The sequence below is a fragment of the Sphaeramia orbicularis genome, chromosome 9 (genome assembly GCF_902148855.1).
Source record: "Sphaeramia orbicularis chromosome 9, fSphaOr1.1, whole genome shotgun sequence".
NCBI classification, from domain to species: Eukaryota; Metazoa; Chordata; class Actinopteri; order Kurtiformes; family Apogonidae; genus Sphaeramia; species Sphaeramia orbicularis.
The window spans coordinates 20,567,570-20,594,152 of record NC_043965.1 but is presented as its reverse complement, the minus strand read 5'-3'; the positions used below and the strand labels follow the sequence as shown (position 1 = coordinate 20,594,152).

At 37.2% G+C, this 26,583-nt stretch overlaps 2 protein-coding genes across 2 annotated transcripts; both read left to right on the top strand.

Moving 5' to 3' along the window:
- Nucleotides 1–1,636: 1,636 nt before the first annotated feature.
- rnf180a (ring finger protein 180a) lies at nt 1,637–12,160 on the top strand. The gene is made up of 4 exons (XM_030142481.1): nt 1,637–1,807; nt 7,408–7,645; nt 8,579–8,704; nt 11,319–12,160. Exons 1-4 carry the CDS (start codon nt 1,643–1,645, stop codon nt 11,522–11,524), a joined length of 735 nt encoding a protein of 244 aa, XP_029998341.1. The 5' UTR covers nt 1,637–1,642; the 3' UTR covers nt 11,525–12,160.
- A 1,679-nt stretch (nt 12,161–13,839) lies between these two features.
- rgs7bpa (regulator of G protein signaling 7 binding protein a) lies at nt 13,840–22,108 on the top strand. The gene is made up of 6 exons (XM_030144388.1): nt 13,840–14,931; nt 15,895–16,061; nt 19,393–19,523; nt 19,988–20,132; nt 20,832–20,902; nt 21,060–22,108. The coding sequence occupies exons 1-6, from the start codon at nt 14,782–14,784 to the stop codon at nt 21,149–21,151; spliced, it is 756 nt and encodes a 251-aa protein (XP_030000248.1). The 5' UTR covers nt 13,840–14,781; the 3' UTR covers nt 21,152–22,108.
- Nucleotides 22,109–26,583: the final 4,475 nt, after the last annotated feature.

Sequence of the window (26,583 nt, the reverse complement as noted above, 5' to 3'; positions counted from 1 at the left end):
CTTAGGCAAGTTTCATTTCCAAACCCAACTTGTCACGTTTTTCTGTAGTAATTCTTTTCTCCATTGATGAAAGTTCTCATTTTCCATTTTCCTGAATGCTTTGTTTAACAGCAGTAAATCAGCCTGTCTGAATGAGGCATAAATCAACAGGGATCAAAAAGACTGTGATTTTAGATGTTTCTTTTATTCAAGTACATGGGAAATCTCTGACAATGATGCAGCACCAGATATTTAAAAATATGTATTTTATGATAGAATGTTCTTTAAAAAAAAAAGGGATCTTCTATGACTGCTACTAAATGCAGACCCACAACCGCCCACTCCGCACTCTGCTTATCAACACAAGAGTAAAAAAAAAGCTGACATGATGGTTGTGGTTGGGAAAGGTTGCTCTGGCTTTTTCACCTTATTTTTGTGTGTTCAGTGGTTGCATAGCATTGTGTTTTCTATAGGTCACGCAGGACAATAATGAGGCCGTGAACAGTGCACCTATTGTAAAGGGGCTCACCAGGGAAGCTTTGTCTTTGTCAGCAGTGTGGAATGTCCCAGGGGGGCCAGCAGGGACAGGATAGGCCAGGGCAGAGGGCTGCCTCCTCTACACTGGAACAGTCCCTCCAGTTTTTAGATAGCTTAAACCCCCACATCCAGAAGTAGTGGGAGGCAGACAAAACACATATGGAAAGATGACTGGGGAAATGCCAGGCTAACTGGTTAGAGTTACATCAGATGTGCTGCGGTGGTGACTGAGGTGCTTGAACGCGCCGTCATGAGCTCCCATGTGGGAGGCTTGGGTGTGTATGGCTCAAGCAGAGATGGAGGTCACGGATCTGAGGATGCCAGTGAAGAGAGCAACAACCATAAGGATGTCAACCCGCTCTTGAGGGTGGTAAATCCTAGGATTAGGAATGTAGATCCAGCGGGAGAAGGAGGGTCAAGCGGCGTGGGACACCTGGTGAGGCCTCCTCTGCCAGGGAGGAGAGTACACAAACCTAAAGGCCGTGAGGACAACAGAGGAAGATGGAGAGAGGGAAGTCAAAGAGATGAAGAAAGACAGAGTGCTGAATATACTGGAGGCAGAGAAAGAGGAAAACAAAGACAGAGGAGGACTGAGACAAGTGGAGAGACAGTATGGGAAACCGAAGGCAGAGGCAGCACTGACAGTCTCTCTAGCAGTAATTCTGAATTCCAACCCAACACCGCAGTCGACTTTACTGAAAGATCAAACAATTTGCAGAGAGGGAATGTCTGCTCCAGGCATCATGGTGCAAGCTGCTCCTGGACTAATGCTGCTGATGTAACCCCCCAGTCCCCCCGACCATGTGCAAGGCCTGCACCCCTTCCCCAGCCTCCCATCCAAGCTAGATCTGCACCTCTGTCACCGGGTAGATTTCCATCCAGGGCAGTCACGGGTGATCTAAGCCACCAGGCACGGAGTTCATCTATAGAACCTGATCCATTCTGGGTGGAGGTGAGGACTGGAGCAACCGGGAGGTCATTTCACACCCATCAGACACAGACACACATCTCATCTGTTACCGGCTCAGAACTTGGAGGAGGAGGAGGAGAAGAAGAAGAAGAGGACGAAGAAGAAGAGGAGGAGGAAGAGGAAGAAGTAGAGGACAGTGAAGTGGCTAGTGGTGTCATGGAGGTTATGAGTCAGAGCATGACCTCAGCGGTCTTGCTGCCTTCTGCTCCTTTTGTGGAGAGGCGGCTGAGCAAAAGAGAGAAGAACAGGATTAGGTGTCTGAGGAGGAGACAGAGGAAGAGGGAAAGGTGGAGACAGAGTCAACTGCAGGAGAACAGACAGGTGAATAACTGACACACCTTCATTTTATAATACTTAAGGACAATTGTTGCTTATGTAATCACTGGAAAAGTTCATGTCAGATTTTGGCCTAAATTGACAGGACATTTAGCTAAAAATAAACAGAAATAGAAGGAACTTTTATTTCAGTAATGTTGGAGAATACGTACACAGCAAACTCTAAAGTTTCTGAAGTGATTCACTAAGATTTATAGCCAGGTACTTCAGATCATTTTAGCTCCATCTTGCCAAACTTAACCACTTAAAGGTCTATTTACATCTGAAAATGGAATTTCAATGGGGAAAAAAAGCAACTAAAAGCTTTTTTTTTTTTTTGGTGTTTGTGCTTTCACATACTACAAGGAATAGATAAGAGATCACATGTGATGCTTCGACATCGCTGCATTGCTTATACTTTACATTGGATTATTCTGTTGCTCTTTTGTGTGATTCTGTGCAGCTAATTGTGTATTTGTGTGTGTCTGTGTTTTCATTTCATCTAGACTCTGACTCTCAACAGCTTTATCAGCACCAAGCTCATCTCAATAGCCATTGTCTGTGTGGTTTAAAGTGGGGTTACATCTGAATTAGTTGCATGATGAGGCTTGGGCAGAGAGCCCTTCAAAACCAAGCAGACAAAAGAGCAGATTCTGTTTTGATTGGCTGCTGCGGCTCTGCAGTGACGATGCTGAATTGAAATGATTCTGACTGCTGAATTACAGAAAGCTAAAACAGAAAATATTCATCTTTTAATTGTAAAGAGTCTTGCTTATCATATTCTATAGTGAGTTAACATGCTCTTCTTTCCTTGTGTTCAGCCATGACGTTACTTGTAGATACATGTAGTGTAATCTGCTCTTACAAATATACAGGGTGGGGAAGCAAAATTTACAATGAACATTTAGTTGTTTTTTCTCAGCAGGCACTACGTCAATTGTTTTGAAACCAAACATATATTGATGTCATAATCATACCTAACACTATTATCCGTACCTTTTCAGAAACTTTTGCCCATATGAGTAATCGGGAAAGCAAACGTCAAAGAGTGTGTGATTTGCTGAATGCACTCGTCACACCAAAGGAGATTTCAAAAATAGTTGGAGTGTCCATAAAGACTGTTTATAATGTAAAGAAGAGAATGACTATGAGCAAAACTATTACGAGAAAGTCTGGAAGTGGAGGAAGCAACAAAAAACGTACCAAAGCTTTTATTAAATCTCTCAAATCCAAAATCCTAAAGGATCCAACCAAATCCATGAGAAAAATGGCAATTGAACTTGAGGTAGACAACAAGACCGATAGAAATGCAGTAAAATAGGATTTGAAGTTAAAATCTTACACAAGAACACCAAAACACTTGTTGACAACAGCAACAAATCCAACTTTAGCAATTTTTGGGAATCATGTTTATGGCCGCCTTCTAGCCCAGATCTAAACCCTCTGGATTATGCTATTTGGGGCGTTTTAGAACATGCTACCAATAGAACATCACACAGTAATGTCGACTTTCTTAAAGATACTATTAAAGAAGAATATCGCCCGAATATTTGAGGAACACTTGCGCAAGTTTCAGGAAGCGTGTGAAGGCAGTTATTGAGAAAGAAGGAGGACACATAGAATAAAAACATTTTCTACTATGTAAATTTTCTTGTGGCAAATAAATTCTCATGACTTTCAGTAAACTAATTGGTCATACACTGTCTTTCAATCCCTGCCTCAAAATATTGTAAATTTTGCTTCCCCACCCTGTACAGTATCTGTGTCCGTTACTTTTGTGATGATTTCTGCAGGATGGAGTAAATTATAGTGAGATGTCTTCCACTAAGTCCTTCTAAACTGACTATGTAAATTTCTATTTATGCATAATTAAGTAAGTACATTTTATTTATAGAGTACTTTTCACAGACAGGGAGTCACAAAGGGCTTTACAGTGCAAGACAATTAAAATACAGTTTAATGGGTTATCTGTCCACATTTGTGGACAAGAGTTTCACAACTTTATACAAAAAAAAAAAAAAAAGAAAGAAAAGAAACTGTCCACCACAAAGGACATTCAATAAAAATTTTAAAAACTGCATCTGAAAAAACTGTTGCATCATAATGTTTCCAATATTGGCACTTATTTAATGAAAAACAAAAAAAGCTTGTACTTTGCTGACATTTCCTGGGTCTTAGGAGGTTAAAATACAATTTAAGATACAATTCAAATACAGTTAAAATACAGTTAAAATGCAATAAATACATTAAGTGCAATCGGTTTGTAGCAGTCAGTTTGGATTTAATCCTTTCATGCACGAATTATGACAACCATAGTCAAGATTTTTTTTCTTTCTTCTTGTTTTTATCCCCCCTTAGGCATGAAAAACAAGCAATTGAGTTTTTTTAAGGAAGTTACGAAAATGTCCAATGCATTTAATTTTTGAAGTAAAGAAAAGTGTTTAAAACCCAATATCAGAAAGTGAGATAAAAACAAATGAAAAGATTTTAGTCCTACTAATCTGATGTTTTCTCACATTTTCACATATTCTGCTGCTAGTTATTACTCACTTCATGGAGGTAATATGCAAAAAAAAAAAAACAAACTTTTTGTCTAACAAATAACAAGTGATTTACACTAAAACATGTTACTGCAGATCAGGTTTATCAAGAACAGCAAAGTTACAGTAATGGAATGAATTGCAGTTTATGGGATGATGTATAAGCGTCCACCGTGTTGGCTGATATGAACTAAAACAACAAAACCCATGAATATACAAGAGAACAGCTGTAGAATAGCTGTCCACTGTAGTGACCACTATGCATGAAAGGGTTAAAATGCCTGCTTAAACAAGAGTGTCTTAAGATGTTGTATGGTCTTTGATCAACACATATTTGGATTCTACACCAAGTCAGGCTTGTTTTACTCCCTCCCCCATTCATTAAACCGAAGCTAAGCTAACTGCATTCTACCTCTAGCTCTATTGTTAATGTATGAGGGCAATATCGATCTGCTTATCCAGCTCTAGAAAAGACGGAGCTTTCTGGACTTAGAAACTTTTGTTTATTTATTCTGAGGTAATTGAATGAGCAGGCTTGATCATTTATCATCATCAAGGCTCAATGACTATGCATGCACTTTTCTTGGATCTGTCCCACTGGCTTCCACATTTACACTCACTCTCACTTGGGACAGTGCAGTCCATTCAACATTTAAGCAACCATTGAGCAACTCAACACAATTAGAGACTAAAAGAAATCCACTCAAGGGATGCACAACATTTTTTTTTACTCTTTTACCCCTAATACTTTTTGAGTGATTCCAGAGGTTGAACCATTTCACAAAGCCCAGTTTATATTCCTGATATTTTTTTTTTCACACTATGTGTTGACAGTTTTATTTATTTATCTATCCTCCCACTGTCCTGCCTTGGCTTCATCCATATGTTTTGGTTTCAGCCCCTTTTATTTAAGTCCATATAAGTTACTCTGTTCCTGAGTATTATGTCCTGTTCCCTGTTACATGCAGTATACCACAGAGCAAAGGTCAGAGTTGTTATTATCCAGTTTCCTGCAGGAAGTGGTTTTGTCATGAGCACTGGAGAAGCAATTAACAGTTGTGATTGCTCCTGTGCAGCAACTGAAATGTGTTTTTTTTTTTTTTTAAACTAATGAAGTTCTGCAGAAATGTTTACCGGAAATCCATATATTATAAATAATGAATTCACTCATGTACTGTATATTTTCCATAATAACATGCATGTTGCCAGGAGAGAGCCTCAGTGTTGATGATCACTGGGAGCTGTGCACTGTTTTCTCTCTTCTGTGTTAATGACACACCTTGGGAGGCAGGGCTGGTGCAACAGGAAGTCCCTGGAGCTTCCCCTGGGTGAGAAAGTGGTAATTACTCTGGAAGCACCCTTAGGCTTTTTCTAGACCTGTGCTTCAGACACCAGCCCCCAAGAGTCTGTCACCACAGGTCTGAGGAGGAGGTGGGGAACTAGAGGAACTGTTATCAGATACTGTTCTCCAAACAAGTTCTGCTACATCCTTTGACACGACTAACTTGTACTTTGTAAATGGGAAGCTGAGTGTATATTGAAATGCTGAGGTGTCTGGCAGGAACACAACCTATGTGTTGAGGAAAAAAGAGGGATTTGAACTGGGATGTATTGTACTGTATGTTATTAAGGTGGAGGACCAATTGTTTTAATATTATCTTACTGGACTGGTGATGCATGAGTCACATTTGTGCAGCTCATATAAAATACTATAGATTTCCCAAGAAAAACAATAATGAACTCCAAAAGATTAACTTCTTGTAAAGAGAATGGTGTCTTAAATTAGGGTCAGTGTTGCGGTCATATTGTTTAACAGTAATATATGAGAAAATGTACAGTAGAGAGGTAGGCGTTCAGCTGAACTCACACCTGACACACTCATGTCCTCATACATACTATGTGGTGGAAGAAGGTGTCAAAGGCATTTGGGTGCTTCTATGAAACTAGAACCAAAAAAACAGGACAGAGGGGCTAAAAATTCAAACCAGACTCAGACTAATGTTATGAAGCAAGTTTAGAAGCACTTTGGGTCTACTTTAAAAACAAATATTTACTGAGATAAAAGAGAAACTATTTGTCAGATAAAACACATTTTTATTTTATTTTTATACAAAGATCCGCATGTAACATGGTAAAAAGGACACAAAAATTACATGCTACTATTTTATTCAAATATCTTTTTATTCTCTCACAGGTACATTTTGGGAATCAAACTAATTATTCAAGGAAGAGTGTTTCACAAAAATGACCGCTGTTGCAAAATCACTTGCGATTTATTTGTGTTTAAATGGGCCGCTTGTGCATGTAACATGAGTGGACACGATGGGTTACACACGAAACCTGGAACGAGACTGCCGATTCATGAAAAACACATATGTCCAGATTAGAAAAACAACTAGGATCTTCAAATTTAACACAGTGTCTTTATTTATAGTGGTATATAAGACTATTTCAAGCCATGTTTTCCAGATCAAATGCACTGACACCTAGGTAGCTTTTCCTGTCCCAATTTTGGTCCTATTTTTGAACCCAATATTTTATTAAAAATTCATTAATTTTGGGATAGTATAGCATAATTTTTTTTTTTTTTTTGCATTTATCTGAGGTCATTATTAGGTACATCCTGGGGGGAAATATGTCTAAATTTCTCCTTTATTATTGGGCCTAAAAAGCTGGTAAAGTGCCAGGTACCAAAATAAACCCAGCTTCATAGAAACACCCATTCACAGTCATCATAGAGAGTTTATTAAAAAAGAGGTTTTTAAAGCTGAATTTCATGAGGATCTAAAAGGAAAAAAATGCTTACTTACTTATCATAGTGATAACACTGTTTACACAAGCCTGACATACAGAAGGATCAGATCTTTGGCCTTTGGATAAAAAATAATTCATCTGATCATGTAATACTATGATATGGATTCATGATCTATATTTACAATACGTCATGACATGGCTACTACAATACTTATTATTCCATACTACTATACCGTTTTTTCTAAATAATGAATAAACTTCTTAGTATTTCATTTTTCTTTGTCTTGTTCTCTTGTGTTTGTCCACATTCAGAGCTCAACAGGGAACCCATCCAGCAGCAGCAGTGAAGATGATGAGGATTTGAGTGCCGGGGACAGAGAAGGCTACATCTGCGCCGTGTGTTTGGACGTCTACTTCAGCCCTTACATGTGTCATCCCTGCAACCACATCTTCTGTGAACCCTGTCTGAGGACACTGGCTAAGAACAGCCCCACTAACACACCCTGTCCCCTCTGCAGAACAATTATCACACATGTCTTCTTCCAGAAAGGTGAGACTGAATAATAAGATGAATGAATAGTCCTCTAGTTTTGAATTAAACCCGGCGTTAAGAGTAAATTCATACAGTACAGTAGGATATGCATATGATAGTGAGCCATAACCTTTTACAGTTCTATCTACATGAGTATCCTTATGTGTGAAACAGATGACATCTAAGCTGCAGATTGTTCACAGGGCCCAGCTGCAGATGTCCCAAAGGGAGCAGAGTAGACCTTTAGTTCAGCTTTGACCAGATGAGTCATCAGGCCAAGAAGACAAAATCAAACACAAACTCACTGCTTTAATCTAGTGGTGTTTGATAGATATCAGAAGAGGACTTTACTTTTCTACCTCTTTTCACTGGAAATTGCACCGTGTTAAAAACAGAGGCTTGTGCAATGGGTGGTACCAGTAAATATGAAACTGTAAACTTGTGTGTAATTCCTTTACAGTGACATCTTTATGAAATGAAGGTGTTGCAATGATTTCCTTTTGCACTTACAGTACATACCATATCCTGACAAATTTTATACGCCCTCGTGATCACTGCATACTGATTACGTAAGACTGATTTGGACAAATCTATGAATAAGTGATGATGTTCTGTGATTCACATTGGCCTACTTCTACATTATGTAGTGGAAAGTGAGCGACAGGGACAGTGCTGTGGCCATAAAAAGGCAGAGTGGCTGTGGTTATGAGGACTTCAGACACAAGAAGGGCCCTTGTTAGTGATTAGGTGACAAGGATTTTAGATTACATTCTTATGTTGATTACCGAAGCCAAGGTCACATGCAAACATGCGAGGGAGACAATGAGGGAGTCTGTATCTGCTTATGTCGAACACAATCAAATATAATGTATTCAGGCTATCAAGAAGTATGCTTAGAACTAAGATATTTGTTTGAAAGTATCATCATGTTTTTCTCTTTGTTTCTCGCAGAGCTAAACCAAACTGCGAGGACATTCTTCCCAAAGGAATATCTGTCCCGGAAACAAAACTTTCAGAAAGCAAGTTGTGCAAAATGGCCTCTCCCGAGCTGCAGAAAACTCTTTCGTATCTTTGGAGGCAAGTTTTTCATTACATACGCATCAGAATTATGTCTGTTTAAGATAATTTAATAAGATCAGTCAAAAATATCTGTCAAAGTAGAAAAACACACACATACATTGATCTGAAACAGTATGAAGACTGTGTTTGAATGCAGCAAACCATATATAAATGTCTAATTATTATTTAATGACAGTGGCTTATTTGTAATTCTGCATCTTTTCTATGTGTAAATGTATGCTCTCACGACTCTAACGACTGCAACCAGTTTATCCTTAAAGGGGTTATACGTACAATCAAGGACAAGGAGAAGTGGTGCATCTTAATGCTTTTAGGGCTGCCAAAACCACCAAAAAATGAACGCTACACGTGCACAGATTGCATCATTCACTAAATAAAGTGCAAAGCTAATTGTTCACACACATCTTGTATCATCCATCAAAAAAAAAAACAAAAACCAAAAAACTCAGTCACAATAACACTGTCTTAAAATCTTCATGTGCTGCATCAGCTGATAGTTTACATTATAGCTCAACTAGCTTAGCTCTCTTTTACACAGAAAACAACCACAGTAAAACCATAAATCACCTCTTTTTCATGTTATTTGTTGTTAATAGCCGCACTAAAAATCTGCACAGAATCGTCCAAACAAGGTCAGAACTGTCACAGTTTAGTCTGAACCATGGATCATCAAACCCCAGAAACTATAAAAGCATAGAATAATAACTGTACCTTCATAATTGAACTCACCCATGTAGGAGAAATATGATGATTTCAGCATCAAACTCCTTTTTTTTTTTCCATTTAGAGCTGTGTCCAGTAGTTAAAACAACAACAACACTTATACCGTTTATCTGTTTGTCACTTTACTTGGCCCTGAAAGTTGTTTCTTACTTGTTCTCAACTTAAACTCAGTGCTTGGATTTGCAGGAAACCTACAGAGTTACTCACTACTCCCTCTAGTGGTCACATGTCACAAACTCTTACAGCGACTGGTTGTGAATAAATTCAGTTCATATCGCCACAAAACAACAGTGTCAGATCTTTGGTATGACGTCAGAACTCTTCATTCTAAACACTCTAATGATACTTTCAGGTCATTTTTTAATATTTTAAAGTGTAATTACTACATATAACCCCTTTAATGGTCTATTAAATACAATGTGTGTATGATTATTTTAACGCTAATACTCAGTTCATTCTTAAATACACATATACACAGAAATGCTTGGAAAAACTGAATGATATCTATCCAATCACAAAGCATGACTGTGTCTCAGCGCTCCAATTTTGTTTTATTACACCTGAAGGGGAGGCAAGGGGTATTGTTTTTCATTTGGTTTGTTCCTTTGTTTGTTTGTTTCTTTGCCAACACTCTAGCAGCAAACCTAAAGGTTGAATTGATACCAAACTGGGTTTATAGATTGCCAGTGATACAGAAAAGATCTCAATATATTTTGGGAAATGTAAGTCAAGGTTTAAATTTTTTATGAATTTTTTAAATCTTTTTTTTTTCCCCCATTTACTTATAATGGGGAAATTTCAAATGTCTGTAGCAGCAAAACTACTGGTTGAATTCATACCAAATTTGGTTTACAGATTGCCAGTGATGCAGAATAGATCTCAATATGTTTTGGGAAAAATAGGTGAAAGTTTCGATTTTTTATGCATTTTTTAAATCTTTCTTTTTTTTTTTTTTTTTCAAATTTACTTATAATGGGCGAAAGTTCACATGTCTGTAGCAGCAAAACTATTGATTGAATTCATACCAGATTGGGTTTATAGATTGCCAGTGATACAGAAAAGATCTCATTATATTTTGGGAAATGTAAGTCAAGGTTTAAACTTTTTTTAAGAATTTTTAAAATCTTTTTTTTTTTCCCATTTCTTATAATGGGGAAATTTCAAATGTCTGTAGCAGCAAAACTATTGGTTGAATTCATACCAAATTTGGTTTAAAGATTGCCAGTGATGCAGAATAGATCTCAAAACATTTTGGGAAAAATAGGTCAAAGTTTAGATTTTTTATGCATTTTTTAAATCTTTTTTTTTTTTTTTTTCAAATTTACTTATAATGGGCGAAAGTTCACATGTCTGTAGCAGCAAAACTATTGATTGAATTCATACCAGATTGGTTTTATAGATTGCCAGAGACCCAGAATAGATGTAATTACTTTTTGGGAAAAGTAAGTCAAAGTTAAAATATTTAATGAATTTTTTCAGTCTTTTATTTTTTTCCCATTTACTTATAATGGGCAAAATTTCATATGTCTATAAAAACATCAATTTTGTTTCAATTTACTCCAAACTTGGCACATATATAGAAGCAACTGATATGCTGACATCAGCACATGCATAGACATGATGACATCAGCTGGATCGATGCCAAAATAAGCTACAATACGTGTGAGGGGCGGGGTTTGTTGTGCCTGGCACTGCTTATTTACATTGATATTGCCTGGCTTTAAAGGGTCGTTTGCCTAAAAACAAGAAACTGTAACTAAAGATGAACAAACTAGTTGTTTTTTTACATTTAACTTTCAAACCCACAGTGATGTGATGCTACTCAGAAGAGACTTAAGGTAGCGTTACGTTAATGACAACATGCTAAGGTGCCCTTCTCTTCATTCAGGCTTCCAGAGGCAGTCCAGTCCCATTGCCAGACGCCAGTTCCCCCATGGAGGAGGCTATCGCATGGACGCTATGGACTTTGAGGATGACTCCCGTGGCTGGCGTTTTGACATGGACATGGTTATCATTTACATCTACTCTGTCAACTGGGTCATTGGCTTCTTCATATTCTGCTTCCTTTGCTACCTCTTCTTCCCATCTTTCTGATATTCAGAAGGAGGAAAGGTTGATATAATGTGAAAAATAAAGTAAATTCGAGACGAAGGAAGCCAAGAGTAGCTAAACGTGTAGATGTATGGGAATAGGTAAAACAGAGATGTGACGTTTAATGAAAAGTCATTGGTAAGTTTCAAGCAGATGGGATGACTTGGTGGATATACAATGACAGACAACAGTGTGGCCACTTCTCGTCTCTCACTAATAAATGATTGAAATGTGAAAATGGTGTTGGAGATGTTTGGGAATCCAATGTTTCCTGTTGTGATGCACATGAAATGGGAGTTACACAACTTGAAATGTTTCAATAAGAAAAGAGTTGTTACAGGTTCATGGCTGTATTGGTTACACACTGGAATCATGATACGTTTATATGACAGAAAACATCAAAAAAATATACGGTTCATAAAATAACGGTAACAGTATTTTGTAAATTTGACTTAATTGACACCAATTGATAATACAGTTTGTAATGAAATGGTTTACAGTGTATCTAAATAAATAAATAAATACATAAATAAAAGACTATTATATTTTGATACTGAATTACTGGAGGTTGGAGATTCTAAATGTACTACGAAGGCTATCATATATTCCTGTGATGGTGTAATAAAATATTACAGCTTTTCCACTTCTCTGGTTCTTTGGGGTGAAATTATCCCTTATGACTAAAGCGCTCTGGTGGACTTTTCCGTCAATACACAATCATACAAATGAATGAAAGTGTTTCCTCTGTGGTTCAGTGACGGTAGTTTTATGACTGTTTGGTTTTACGACCACCTGCATTTAGGATTGTTATACACCAGATCCAAATGTAGTATTGGCTCTGCTTGAATAACACTAAACACAATGAACTGACAAAATGTCTATGGACTATTTTTTTTTTGTTTTGTTTTTTAAATCAGGAAGCAATTTGGTGTTAATGTTTTTGATTGCAATCTATTCTATTTATATTACAGTTTATATAGAAACATACATAAGTATGTAAACTGAATTTAGAATTTCCTTTTTAGGAAATTATTATTTTTATATATATATATATATATTTTTTTTTTATTACTAACTAATTCAGTGCTTTTGGACCAAAATATCTAATTGTATTTTCATTTCCAAGAAACTTTTTGATTTTGACCTTATTTCCTCAACATGTTTTGATATATCACAGCGTTATTGTGCACTGTAAGGACAATTAGTTCAAACAAAAACATTTTTTTACCCAATAAATATATATGTTTAAAACAATACTAATAAAGTAATAATATTTAACAAGTATGTGGTTACTTTTACAGGTGTTTTCATTACTATTTGCTTATCTTCCTTTCATCAAGAATATGTAAAAACAACCAGTCCATTTTTCATAAAACTTGGTGGATGGGTAGGGCAGATCCTGAATTATCTCCAAGTTCCCCACAGTTTTATAATGAATTTTTTGGGACTTATTTATCTTGTATTCATAAATGACTTAAGTACATTTGCATAGTATGGTATTTATTTCCATTCAATTTCAGTCAATCATGTTTCCAATAAGAAATGGAAAAAAAAGTATATAGCTTAAAAGTATGGCTCTTGGCTTCATGCACACATTTTACATGACTAAGATGGATTTACTGAGTTGCTGTCATTAAAACCAAAGGGACAGAAGAGTAAAATCTGTAGGACATAAGCAAAAATAATAAAACAACCTAAAAAAACAAATGTCAAAGTGACAGAGTTGACATGAAACCACTCTGTATGTTTTCCATTTTTAATTTACTGAATGAGTGTGTGTCTAACACAGATAAAGTTTAATAGCACATGTTTACAATCACAGAGCAATGTAAGTTAATAAAGAACATATACCATAAAGTGCATTTCCAGTTTATCCAATACATCAACTACTGAACACTTTAATGGATTCAGGCACATTTACTTTGGGGATAATGATACATATCAGGGTGATGAAACCAAACCAAATGTTGCCTCGTGGTTTAGGGCTGTGTCCTGGTTATAAATGCTTTTGCAAGTGTTTTGTTATCAAAACAGTTTTGATGGATGCTATACTTTTAAATATGGCATGTTTTATATGGATATGAATTATTATTATTATTATTATTATTATTATTATTATTATTATTATTATTATTATTATTATTATAAGATGAGGCCAACTGCAAAACAAAACAAAGCAAAAGCAAAAATACAACAGCAAATAGTCCATAACAACCGGAAAACACCTAGTTCACTGTATACTGTCCTGAAATACCTCACCAGTACGGATACAGGGGAGCACACTGTCACTGTCTCCATTGTAAGTGAAAAAGGAGGTAAAGTGGGCAGTAACCTGACTTTCACATGTTCGGAGCTCATACAGCTCAGGGCGGGGGTCTGACTTGATGTGATCTATTAGTATTCCCGTCCTTTGGGTGCGCAGTGTTGCCAGCCACAGATCCACGTCAGGCCTGTAGCAACTGCTCGTCTTCTCCTGCCTTTTCCAAGGTTAGAGATAGGCCTGCTCTGCAAACTGGAAACAGACGAAGACAAACACACTGTGAGCTGATCTGAGTCCGCGATCACCGGGAATTAAGTTTTTTGAGCGTATAGATTTTTTTTTTTTTTTTTTTCCGGCACTGAGGCTGGAAGTGTCTTCTGTCGGCTGTAAAATTGTGAGCGTGGACGTTGGCAGCGTTATTTGGTCTGTAGAAGGGGGTTGAGCGGCTAAGAAAAGATCCTTATCATCCGTTTTATTGGTGCTTAATGGAAACGCGCAATCATAAAAAATGGTTGCATTTGGAGCATATCCGTGAATGCGATCGTCTCCTACCGACATCGGTGCGTCAGAGAAGACACCTCAGCTAGCTGGACTCTGGGTTGGGTGTGAAGTCTTCACTGTGCACCGTGCGCTGCTGGAGTGAAGGTGACTTGCGCCCCGTCGCAGTCAAGGCAATGCGGAGAGGAGTCGCAAGCCGTCATCCGGTACTTTTCCTGCGCTCCGAGGCTCGTCTGGGAGAATATTTGTTCGCTCTCCCACACTAAAGGGGAGGAACGAGTGGGAAAGACATAACCCACAAAAATAACCGAGATTCAATTGAGCCAGTAGTTGACGAAGGTGAATTGAGCGTAAACGGAGGAGGGAATAGGTGCACAGTGGTGCTGGGCGGTAAGGCAGGAAGAAAGAAAGAAGGAAAGAAAGAAAGTGGTGGAGTTTGGGGGGGGGAATAGACAAGAAACCCGTTCTGTATTAGGGCTGTTTTATTAGTGGATGTGTATGCATGAGTTCTGCATCGAATGGGCGCAAAAACCGCCCCAGATCCGCCGGGAACATCTTCCAGATCGGCAAGCCTCCTTACCGAGACCCACAGAGGAGGGAGAGCACGGAAAGTACCCGCAAAGCCCAGCGCGCTGTGGCCGACTGCAGAATGGTAGGTTTGCGACACGTCAGTGCCTGCATGGTGCCTCAGATAAGGAGAGCTGTGTTATTACCCCAGCCTGTCATTGTTTTAGGACCATCCACTATCCCGTGCATGCATGATGCGCAGGCGACAGCTGTTAATAGCTGCACAAGGATTGTAACCCGGTCTGGGAGCCTAAAAATAGCTAGCTCTATGCATTTGCATTGCTTTGTCGGCGAAGCCTAACAGATCATCTCGGCGTGCAGATTGACTGTACGATTTGCATTTGGAGTATAGAAAACTGGTGGTGATTTGGGATGATCTCAAAATTGCCAGAATTACACGATTGTGTTCGGATGTGTGCGTGATCATGACACAGATGTCCTCTGTTATGACAGATTGAGCCTATAGCCTGTTTTACCGCTTCATACATAGGTGAGCGTCATGGAGCCTTGTGGTTCGTATACAGGAGTAAATCAAAATTATATGCATGAGTTGCACAAAATTAATGAGATGTGTATGCCCCACTATTAAGCCTTGAGGTTTTGCAAACAACCGAACTCAGCATAATGGGAAGGTAGGGGGAAAAATTCTGCATCTGCATGAGCTTCGGCTTGTACAGTTTCTACGTGTGCTTTACTTTTTCAGTTTTCTCTCACAGATCAGTACCCTTTTATAAAAGCATAAGTGCAAGGTTGCATTTTTTTTTCTTCAAATTCTCTTTCTGTTGAACATACCACCAAGGAACTGCGTTAGCACATTACGCGTCCCCGGTGAACAAAAATGAAGGGGACAAATAAATAAAAACTACACTTTCCTTGTTGATCTTGGCTGACACGTTTTCATGTTGACAAGTTAATCTGCAGGCCTAAGCTATATGCTGTTGCCATCATCACTGCAGGAGGTCGTTGTTTGTTATTCTGCACTTCTGTGACGTTCAAGTAACTGGTCCACTGGTAACTTTATTGATTGTTTCATGTCGTTGTAACACAGATCGTCCAAGAATTCAATACGCTCGTGGCTCTGTACCGTGAACTGGTCATCTCCATTGGGGAAATAACCGTGGATTGTCCTTCTTTACGGGCCGAGATGCTGAAGACCCGAACTAAAGGCTGTGAAATGGCGAGAGCGGCACACCAGAGTCTGTCCTTGATATCAGGGTGAGTAGAGCACCGGCGCTGTCCATGGTGCTGGGAATTAGTCTTAGAGGAGCTATCCATGGTGCTGAAAGCGAGAGACTCACCAAATGGGACGCTCAGCAACACCGCTGCGCCTAAAGTTGTAAAGTAGCTAAATTTACCAAAGCACATCTCTAATTTGCATAAGCGTCCCCATTTTAGGCACATGTAGTTAAGCCTGCTCCTCCACACTTCAAAGAAATTACACAAGTGTCTGGTCCATTAGTGTGAAACCTGTGCGTCTGAGGAGGGTAAAGAGTTTTGGAAAACACAACATGACATCAGCTTTTAAAAACTATCATATCTCACATTTCTAGCGGGGCAGCTTTACCAGGAAGCAATCAAAACAACATACCACATCCCATTAGCTGGGCCTGAAACGTTAATGCATGAAGTGGAATGAGAGTGGAATGCTTCCCAGGGCAAAAAAAAAAAAAAAAAAAAAATCTGAGATTGTGATATTAATGCAGAGCCACTGACTTTGTGCATTGTTGCGTTGAACACACAGCTCTGTGCCTTTTTTGATTTCTATTTTTTTTTTTTGTCTCTGTTATGGTCATATGAGGATTCAGAGGAGATTTTTTATATTAGGTGGTCTTTGCTGTGATGCATGCACTGTATTTAACAATTATTTTTACTACAACACAGGCTACAAAATGATAATAAAGTCGAGGTGTGATGGTTCTATTTTATTACCTGTTGTTTGATGAATGAATGTGCTAGCTTGTTTTATTTAAAAGGTGTTGGGGGGGGGCATATAATGAAATCTGATACATGTACTCACTTGATCTGCACTCTCCAATGAGCACAACATCTAATCTACACTGGTGCCAGTGCAAGAAGGGCAAAGTGAGGCTTGGGATTTGAAGGTCTTTAGTGAGGCTAAGATGCCAGCAGACTTGGCACCCTCAAACTTACTTAAATAACAACTGGATCGACTGAAACCAGTGGTAAGAGAGATTTGGTAGCTACCAGAGCACCACAGATTCAGGTTATATTAGCTAACAGTAATGTCTCTGTTCCTTATAAATGTAATGTAGAGCGGTAAAATCACAGAATGCCCTCTAAATATTGGGCTGCTGAGATTCAGAATTGTGCTCAGGCTATGCTCTACTCTGGACTGTAACCTACTTCCAGTCTCAATAATTAATTTGGTAGCTCTAAAGTATGTTACACAGCATAAGTGATTAAAGAATGCATATCCTTCACTGTCTGTTACATGCATGACAAAATATTACCATTTAAAGTGCGGAGGCTTTGCAGCACAAGTGCGTGACAGATTCATATAGTAAGCCAGTAAACATGTCTAGAGCATATTTTCCTGCAGATACATGGTCATCCCAGTTAGTTTTATTGAATGGATTTAATAACATTTATTTCAATCTTTGGAGAAATACAGCAGTTTACAGCATAGATCCTTCATGCTATGTACTACTACCAACCTGTCTATAATAATAATAATAATAATAATAATAATAATAATAATACATCACACTTATATAGCACTTTTTTGGACACTCAAAGACGTTTCACAATATATGATATAAATATAATAGATGAGTGCTATTGTTAATTGTCATGTGCTTTAATTCTCTGATACTGCTGCCTCTACAGAAATAAAGACAATACAACAGCTTCTCTAGAACTCTAGATTTCCTCTACATACTCCGAACCTCTTTCACTAAAAGCTTTCCAGGCCATTTTAATGTCCATCTTTACTACTAGAAACACAGAGCTTAGATTAGACAGTACAGATCATTCCCTTTAATCAAATAAAGCCACTGTGTCTGAATGGTTTGAGTGATGCGGGGCCTCTTCAATGTGCTAGAGGAAAGTTGCTAAGCAGGATAGCACCGATGACAGCTGCGCTTTAGCATCAGCACTGTAGAAGGCAGCACTGTGACAAAAAAAAAAAACAGAAAAAAAACAAAAAAACAGGGATGAGAGAACGGCTCGCTATTTGATGAGGCGAACGCAACAGCATGGTTTGTGTGAGAAATATTTGTACCAGGTGCAAGTTTCACGCCTTTCATTGCTGTCACTTTCCCATGTGATATCGCACCCACTGAATATCACCTGCTGTAGTTTCCCCTTGAATACCAGATTTATATGCCTGTGAAGCAACTGTGGTGCCTCATAAATGCTAGCGATCAGCTGTGTAAATAAAAAAAAAAAAATCAGATGGGGATTTTATGTTTATATTTGAACTTCTTCAGGGCATTTTATTTATATTCTCAGACAGTTTAGTGAGCTAAATTTGAACACTCTGCTTGCATAGTAACATAATCGAGGAAATGCATGTGTCAGTGTTGTAGCTTTGACCTTGCGTGCTGCTGCCATAAAGCAACAGAAAGAAGTAGTGAGAACCACTTTGCTCCTATTTATCATCACTAATGCATGTTTACATTTACTGTATTTTTCAGTTCATAACCTTGATGTTAGTTGCAGGTGGTATTAAGTATTGCAAGGTGTCATCCAGGTGATAAAACATGCTACCGTAAGAACACCCGGTAGCAATTTTGACTGTTATCGTAACCCATAAAGACCCAAACAATCACATATAATGTTTAATAACTTCTGATCCACTAATCCCATCAATACATGTAAATAATTGGTGTAAAATGCAGTTTTTCCTTTTTTTATGGTCATCAGATATGACCCATTTGGACGTTCAGAGGCTCCGTAATTACCGTGGAAACACAGTCATCTTCTACAACATTGATTCACCAGTAAAACCCATGGAGTTGGATCAATGACAGTGGATGTAAACACTTGTTTTATGATCAGTTAATGATATTTTTGATGAAAAACTTACTTTGTCTTCATTTTTCTCTGTTTTCGATATTATGACAATTCACTTTAATCTGAGCTTTTATCAGCATTTACACAATCAGTGAGTTAAATATGGGAAAATGCCTGATTTTTATTGAAGGAACGCAAAATACAGAGAATAATATTATAATAAATGATGATAAATTACTTTAGAAAAGTTAAATATAGAGAGAAAAATTCATTTGGGAACTGCCGCAGAAGTAGCACAGGGTTTTTATGGGTTAAATAGTTGTTAATAGTTGAAAAAACATGTAATTTACTGCTATTTTATTCTTTTATAAACCTGCTGTAAATGAAATCATCTCATTTCACAAGAAGAAAATCACACCTATTGACTTTAGATCACTTCCACATGATACCTGACTTATTAAAACCGATAAATTATGTATGATGATGATTTTTTTTTTCTTTCTTTCCATAGACTGGAGCAGGATATAACTTTTTTCTTAATTTTGCTGATTCTGACTATGTTCCATTTCAGGCCAGAGGATGGGGAGATCCACCCTGAGATCTGCAGGCTCTTCATCCAGCTGCAGTGCTGTCTGGAGATGTACATCACTGAGATGCTGAAATCTGTCTGCTTGCTGGGCTCCCTGCAGCTTCACAGGAAAGGTTAATACATGAAAAAAACAAACCATAGCAATTATGGCTTTTAACTATGGAGCCTGAGTGTGTGGGCATGATCACATGTGTGCAAATGTGTGTGCTATATGTGTAGTTTTTCGTACACATTTATGCCAGTTTCTCTTTTTTCTTAGTTTGATTTGTTGTCCAGATGTCCAAATGTATGCACAGATTTAATTATTTATAGACAGTGTTATTTTATGCATATTATCATGTAAAACGTCCATGTGAGCAGCCTATTCAGCACAACCTGAATACCTGCAAATAAAAAACAAACCAGTCCCTTTGTACCTTGTAGATGAATGATGGTCACATGACATGATAGGTAATTTTAGGTCAGCTCTCCACTCGCTTCTGTGGAAAACTGCGATACAATACTTCCCCTGCCAATATTTTTTTAAGTGTGTGGTGATGATGACTGTTTATGTCTGCCTGCCATCTGTGTGCTGTAGGTAAAGACTCCTGTGGTCCTCTTGGAGTCGACAGCAAGATAGAAGAGAGCTCAGACATCCCCATCCTAGAGGATACCTCTTCCTCCCCCACCGACTGTCCTCAGCTCTGTTGGTTGGTGGCCACCGACATAGAGAACATAGAAAAGTAGGTAGAGAGACTGAGCGTAGGACTAAATGGTTCTGTAGTTGCTTTGTGTTCATTTTTGGAGCAATAATTTGTAATCATTTGTTTCTGGAACTATTTAATGTACTGCTGCTCGTCTTGGCCAGGACACTCTTGGAAAAGAGATTTTTAATCTCAGTGAGGTTTTCCTAGTTAAATCAAGGTTAAATAAAAATAAAATAAAAATAAGTAGTCAGGCTTTCATTTATGTTTTCAGGAGATTATAATGCAACAAAGAAATTAACATTATGACACTTATACAAAATACATATAACTGTAAAAACATTTTTTTTTGCATATTTTATATTGGAATTAATTGTTTTAACATTGTGTGGCTAAAATAGATTCTACTGTATTGACTAGATGACAGTTTAATTATATTTTGAATCATACTTGTTTTTATTATACAGCAGTCCAAAGTATGTAGAATCCAATGTTTTAAGTTTTATAACATTGTTTTTGTTTTTCCATCACATATAAGGGATTGTTGATACTTGAAAATACATTCAGTGGTGGCCTAGGACACCTTTGAAAATAATGATTATTTAAAAATACATCTTTGTGTTAAACAGACAACAAGTTAGAATAATTTTTAGATAATTGTATGACAGTTGTGGGCCAGTGTATAGTTGATGACTGGTATAGAAACACTACATAAATGTGTATGTGTGTGTTTGGCAGAGATATGAGGGAGATGAAGAACCTTCTCAGTAAACTCAGGGAGACAATGCCTTTACCACTGAAGAACCAAGGTAAGATAGTAACCATCCTACAGGAATCTTAACTTCACAGAGGAACTTTTTAAATCATTGGAGAGTAATGATCCCGCGAGTAAAGCTAGTGATTTTGGCTCCAGAACAGTGTCATATTGTAAACCTTCTAAGCTGGTCTGTGTGTTCTTGTGCCCAGATGACAGCAGTTTGCTGAACCTGACTCCCTACCCACTGGTCCGACAGAGGAAGAGGCGGTTCTTTGGGCTCTGTTGCCTAGTAACCAGCTAAGGGCCCCGCCTTCGTGGGTAGGAGGCAGCAACAAAGACACCATTACCCACTGTCCTTCACCACTTGTGTCTCCCACCAATCTTACTGCCATTTTCAAATAAATTGTCTCTTTCTCTTTTTTTTAAAGGCTGCCCATTTTATAATTTTATTTTGTAATACAAAGAAGAATTGTAATTGCAATGTAATGAAAACAAAAGTCATGAACATATATTTTAAGATATTTTGCAACAGATTTTCCCTTTTTTGGTAAATGAAGTCAGATTATTGCTTGTCCAACGTAAAAGAGAATGAGAGGTCATTTGAAAAAAAAATGTCAGTGTTCAATTACTTCCACAAACCTGAGTGAATGGAATGAGGATTCATGTTTTAAAGGGAATATTATTGTTCGTTTTTGTCAGAAACAATGTGATAACTTCTGAAAAGCCTCCAAATCTGTACGGATGGCACTTGCAAAGACAAAGTTATACCCTCTTCTCTTTAAGCAGAGATGATGGGTTTGTGCAGAGTAAGTTTGTTGTGTATTACAGTCTCTGTTTTCTGTTTCTTGCTGTTTTTCTTCTAAATGTACTTAATTTAGTCTTCCATAAACCAAGAACCTATACCCAACTTTAACTTTTCAGCTTCAAAATGGAATATATGATACAATATTCAAAAAGAGAACTTCTTTGCACACAATATCTATCTATAAATCAAGACATTAGACTTGTATATACACATACTCTTTACGCAATGCTCTAAATTATTCTGAGAGTTGGAGTTGGCTAATGATCTGTTGGTCAGTATCAGGGTGGGGGGGGTCTCCCTTTGTCTGTGGCCGATGGGTCAGACAGAGGGCAGGCAGCATGAGTCTTGCTTATTATAATTGTGATCAATGTTCGGGGCACAGTGAAGGTACAGTAGTAAAAGCTGATATAGGTCATTTTACATTGTTAATAAAACTTTTGTTATTAAAACGTATTGACTGTTGCAGACTGTCATTCATTTTCAGTGCAATCCAGTGAAATGTCCACCTGGTGGAGACATACTTCACACTAACATTTATTTTGGTGCATTTCAGATTCAGAAAATAGCAAATTGTTCATCAAACTAAACAAACTGCAAAGGATTTGATGCACTCAAAATGCAAGTCAGTGCAAGTTAAGTGATCTTTAATTTGTTCGCGGAATGTGTTTTGGCAGCAACTATTCACACATTTATTCTGTTTTGATGATTTTGGGTTTTCAGTGAATGCAGCTGAGCCAGTTTGCTGAGTTCACATTTCTTTTTGCAAGGCACAGGCATTGGAGGGGAGGGAAAAGGCACTTAATCTTTTATTTAGTCCACAACAAGAAGCCTTTGTTTATACTCACAATGGTTGGAGAAGGGGAGAAAGTAGTACTCCGGGGCTGCAGACAGGCTTGAATTTGCTGTCGACAGTATTTTTTGCTGTTGTACCGAGTTACTTTAGTTTTTATATTTTATTAATATTCTGTTTATTTATATATGAATGCATTTATTTTACTGCTGCACAAACTTTCCGCATACTGCTGCACAGCAAATCCTCACCACTTAACACATCTACACGTCTATTTTATTTATATAGACATTTTAACAGAAAGCTGAATCATTTTCTACAAGAATATAAAGTCTGATTAATTCTTGCAACATTAGCACATCAGAGGATAGATGTGCAGCATATTGAAGCTCTAAAATTGTTACTCAGGTATCTGTTATTTAACTGAAGGTTGTATTCTGGTCATTCATTTGCTCTAATTAGGCAAGGCAAGGCAAATTTATTTGTATAGAACAATTCATACACAGGGTAATTCACAGTGCTTTACAAAAATGGAAAAGAGACAGATTAAAAATACACAATTACAATTAAAACATAATCAATAAAACATAAATAATAATCAGTTAAAATAAAGTAAATAAGAAGAGTGCAGATAGAACCCTTTCAGTTGTTGTATGCGCAGTTGAACAGAGCCGTTTTCAGCCTGGACTTATTTTTTAAAATTTTAATATTTATTATTTTAATATTATTATATTTCTTTGGTTTTTTTTTTAAATTAACTAAATATTTCACTTTTGGGCTCTAAAATCAACAGAATATCATCACAGAAAAATGATGCAAAATTAACACATTGATTTTTTAACTTAAAAATATGAAAAGGCTTTTGGAAGAAATCTTTCCATCATAAGATTGAGAGACTATGATTAATGTTCTGGTGCAACGATACAAAATGTTTGACAGATGTTAACACATGAGCAACTTTCAAAAAGTGGGCTTGTGCTGTTACCTATGTGTAGGTTTTATTCATTTTGAGAATAATTCAGCCTTAAAGATTGTGAATAAGCTCATGAGCATTTTTCACATCTTCCTCTTAACCACCAGCCTTTGTGTAAAACGTAACACTACCCAGCCGTGGACATTTGCCAACAATAAACATTTAAGTGCAAGAGTGAGACACTGAGTAACTAGTGTCCTCATAGTTTCACAGGCAGGTTTAGACACACATACAAACATGAATTCACAGCGTAAGAGGGCAGGAAGCCAGTGGCAGGAATAAACTCTCAGTAGGGGTTTCCTTGGCAGGCAGAGCTGCGCCTGGTTACTGGCCACGGGACATCTATTGAAACTGAGCTCAGTCCAGAACACAGATTATCAAACAGTGTCTCGAGGGATATTTAAAAAAACTCTCTTTCACAAAACTGAGACCTACTTTTCACACTATATGTAACTGAAATACCATAATATATCACAAATAACCAGGAGAAATTTACATAAAAATTTCCAATTAAGCCAGTTATGATCAGTTCATAGGGGGTGCAGGGGTGCTGTTTGATCATATTCATTTCAGCCAATCATAATTACTATGATATAATACTCATCCTGTATCCTGTGCTTCATGTCAGCAAGGGGTATTTTTCTTTATTCTGTTTGTTTGTTTGTTTGTTTGTTAACACTCTAGCAGCAAAACTATTGGTTGAATTCATACCAAACTGGGTTTATAGATTGTCAGTGACCTGGAATAGATCTGATTACATTTTGGGAAAAGTAGGTCAAAGATAAAATTTTTAATGAATTTTTAAAATCTTTTTTTGTCCCTGTTTACTTACAATGGGCAACATCTCAAATGTCTGTAGCAGCAAAACTATTGGTTGAATTCATACCAAATTGGGTTTATAGATTGCCAAGGACCCAGAATAGATGTCATTACATTTTAGGAAAAGTAGGTCAAAGGTCAAATTTTTTATGATTTTTTTTTTATCTTTTTTTTCTCCCATTTACTTATAATATGCAAAAATTCACATGTCTGTAGCAGCAAAACTATTGGTTGAATTCATACCAAGTTGGGTTTATGCATTGCCAGTGACCAAGAATAGATGTGGTTACATTTTGGAAAAAGTAAGTCAAAGTTCAAATTTTTTATAAATTTTTAAAATCATTTTTCTTCTCCCATTTACTTACACTGGTCAACAACAAATTTATTGTTTAAGTTTTTTGAGCTGATTTAGGATAATTTTGGTGTGCTGAATCCAAAAATCACATTAATTTTGCTCAATCAGGTCAACTTTCTGAACTATGCTACATATTGACTTTTTAACATTTTTGCTTACATTTATGGGCATTTTCACATCATATGATACAAAATTCTTTCATATTTCTTGCAATAAACGAGTTCTGAAGATTTTACCTTTGCCAATTTATGATTAATGTTTTTTTTAATATTACAGGTGAATGAAATGGCTTCGACTAGAAGATCTTGCAAAAATAAACCTGACGTATTCTGTTACATCTGCGGTGAATACACCATTGTACCTAACAGGAATCCCGTTAGAAAATGATTTTTTTTCTCTTAAAACCTATTTTGGGTGAGAACTATATAAAAAATCAACTGATAAAGTCACAAAAATATAATCAATTTTGTGAGAAGATCAAATTTTTCAAAATCAAATTAGCAAAAAAACCTGACCTGATTGAGAAAAACAGATGTCATTTTTGGATTTAGCGGTGCAAAATGGTCCTAATTCAGTTGAAAAAACCTAGACAACTAGCAAAAAACATTTTTTTGTAACCCAGTGTTATAATAGGTGAGATTCAAAATGTCTGTAAAAACATCAATGTTGTTTCAATTTACTTCAAACTTGGCACATATATAGAGGCAATTGATATGCTGACATCAGCACAGGTATAGACATGATGACATCAGCTGGATCGATGCCAAAATAAACTACAATACATGCGAGGGGTGGGGTTTGTTGCATCTGGCACCACTTGTTAAAGGTGTTTTTAACTATATTTGCTTAATTTATATGTAAATACAGGGTGGGGAAGCAAAATTTACAATGAACATTTAGTTGTTTTTTCTCAGCAGGCACTACGTCAATTGTTTTGAAACCAAACATATATTGATGTCATAATCATACCTAACACTATTATCCGTACCTTTTCAGAAACTTTTGCCCATATGAGTAATCAGGAAAGCAAACATCAAAGAGTGTGTGATTTGCTGAATGCACTCGTCACACCAAAGGAGATTTCAAAATAGTTGGAGTGTCCATAAAGACTGTTTATAATGAAAAGAAGAGAATGACTATGAGCAAAACTATTACGAGAAAGTCTGGAAGATACTATTAAAGAAGAATGGGAGAAGTTGTCACCCGAATATTTGAGGAACACTTGCGCAAGTTTCAGGAAGTGTGTGAAGGCAGTTATTGAGAAAGAAGGAGGACACATAGAATAAAAACATTTTCTATTATGTACATTTTCTTGTGGCAAATAAATTCTCATGACTTTCAATAAACTAATTGGTCATACACTGTCTTTCAATCCCTGCCTCAAAATATTGTAAATTTTGCTTCCCCACCCTGTATATTCACTACCCGGTTACAGGGTGCCTGAAAAATGAGCGTGTATGTGGCTCAAAACTTTTGCAAAGCAGAGGATTTGTGGGTGTGTTCTCACTGAGAGATTACAGAGCCACTACTGTGTCCATGTAGCCATTCAGAATTGGGTTTATTTTCTTGTCCTTATGTGACTGAGTTTTCACAGTGGTGTCATGTGATCTCAACTGAGTGACAGATGAGAGACAGATTTTCAGGACTTGAAGGAGATAATTAACCTGCTCCAGATTTCACAGACAAAGTTGAGTTCTGTTCAGCTCTTTAGTTTCTGTTTAGTCTCCCCCACCTCTGGGTTTTACGCAGGGATTTACACTGTAAAAGGGAAAACGCCACTTGACTATTCTATGTTAATTATGGGTCCCATTTGGGTAATGTTCTTGTGGTTACGTGGTTAAGTTGCAGGATGGACTCCAGGGAAACAAGGACGTGAATCCCATGAGCAATATTTTTGACTACACAGAAATTCCCAAACTCTGACTTAATCTAAAATTATGTTTAATGCTTAATTTTGGATTTCAAAGGAACAAAGAACTATGAATACCCAA

Coding starts and splice junctions, on each gene's coding strand:
- rnf180a (XM_030142481.1), top strand. CDS start 1,643: ATGGAGGTTATGAGTCAGAGCATGACCTCAGCGGTCTTGCTGCCTTCT. Junction 7,646..8,578: donor ACATGTCTTCTTCCAGAAAG/GTGAGACTGAAT, acceptor TGTTTCTCGCAG/AGCTAAACCAAACTGCGAGG. Junction 8,705..11,318: donor ACTCTTTCGTATCTTTGGAG/GCAAGTTTTTCA, acceptor CTCTTCATTCAG/GCTTCCAGAGGCAGTCCAGT.
- rgs7bpa (XM_030144388.1), top strand. CDS start 14,782: ATGAGTTCTGCATCGAATGGGCGCAAAAACCGCCCCAGATCCGCCGGG. Junction 14,932..15,894: donor CTGTGGCCGACTGCAGAATG/GTAGGTTTGCGA, acceptor GTTGTAACACAG/ATCGTCCAAGAATTCAATAC. Junction 20,903..21,059: donor TTTACCACTGAAGAACCAAG/GTAAGATAGTAA, acceptor TCTTGTGCCCAG/ATGACAGCAGTTTGCTGAAC.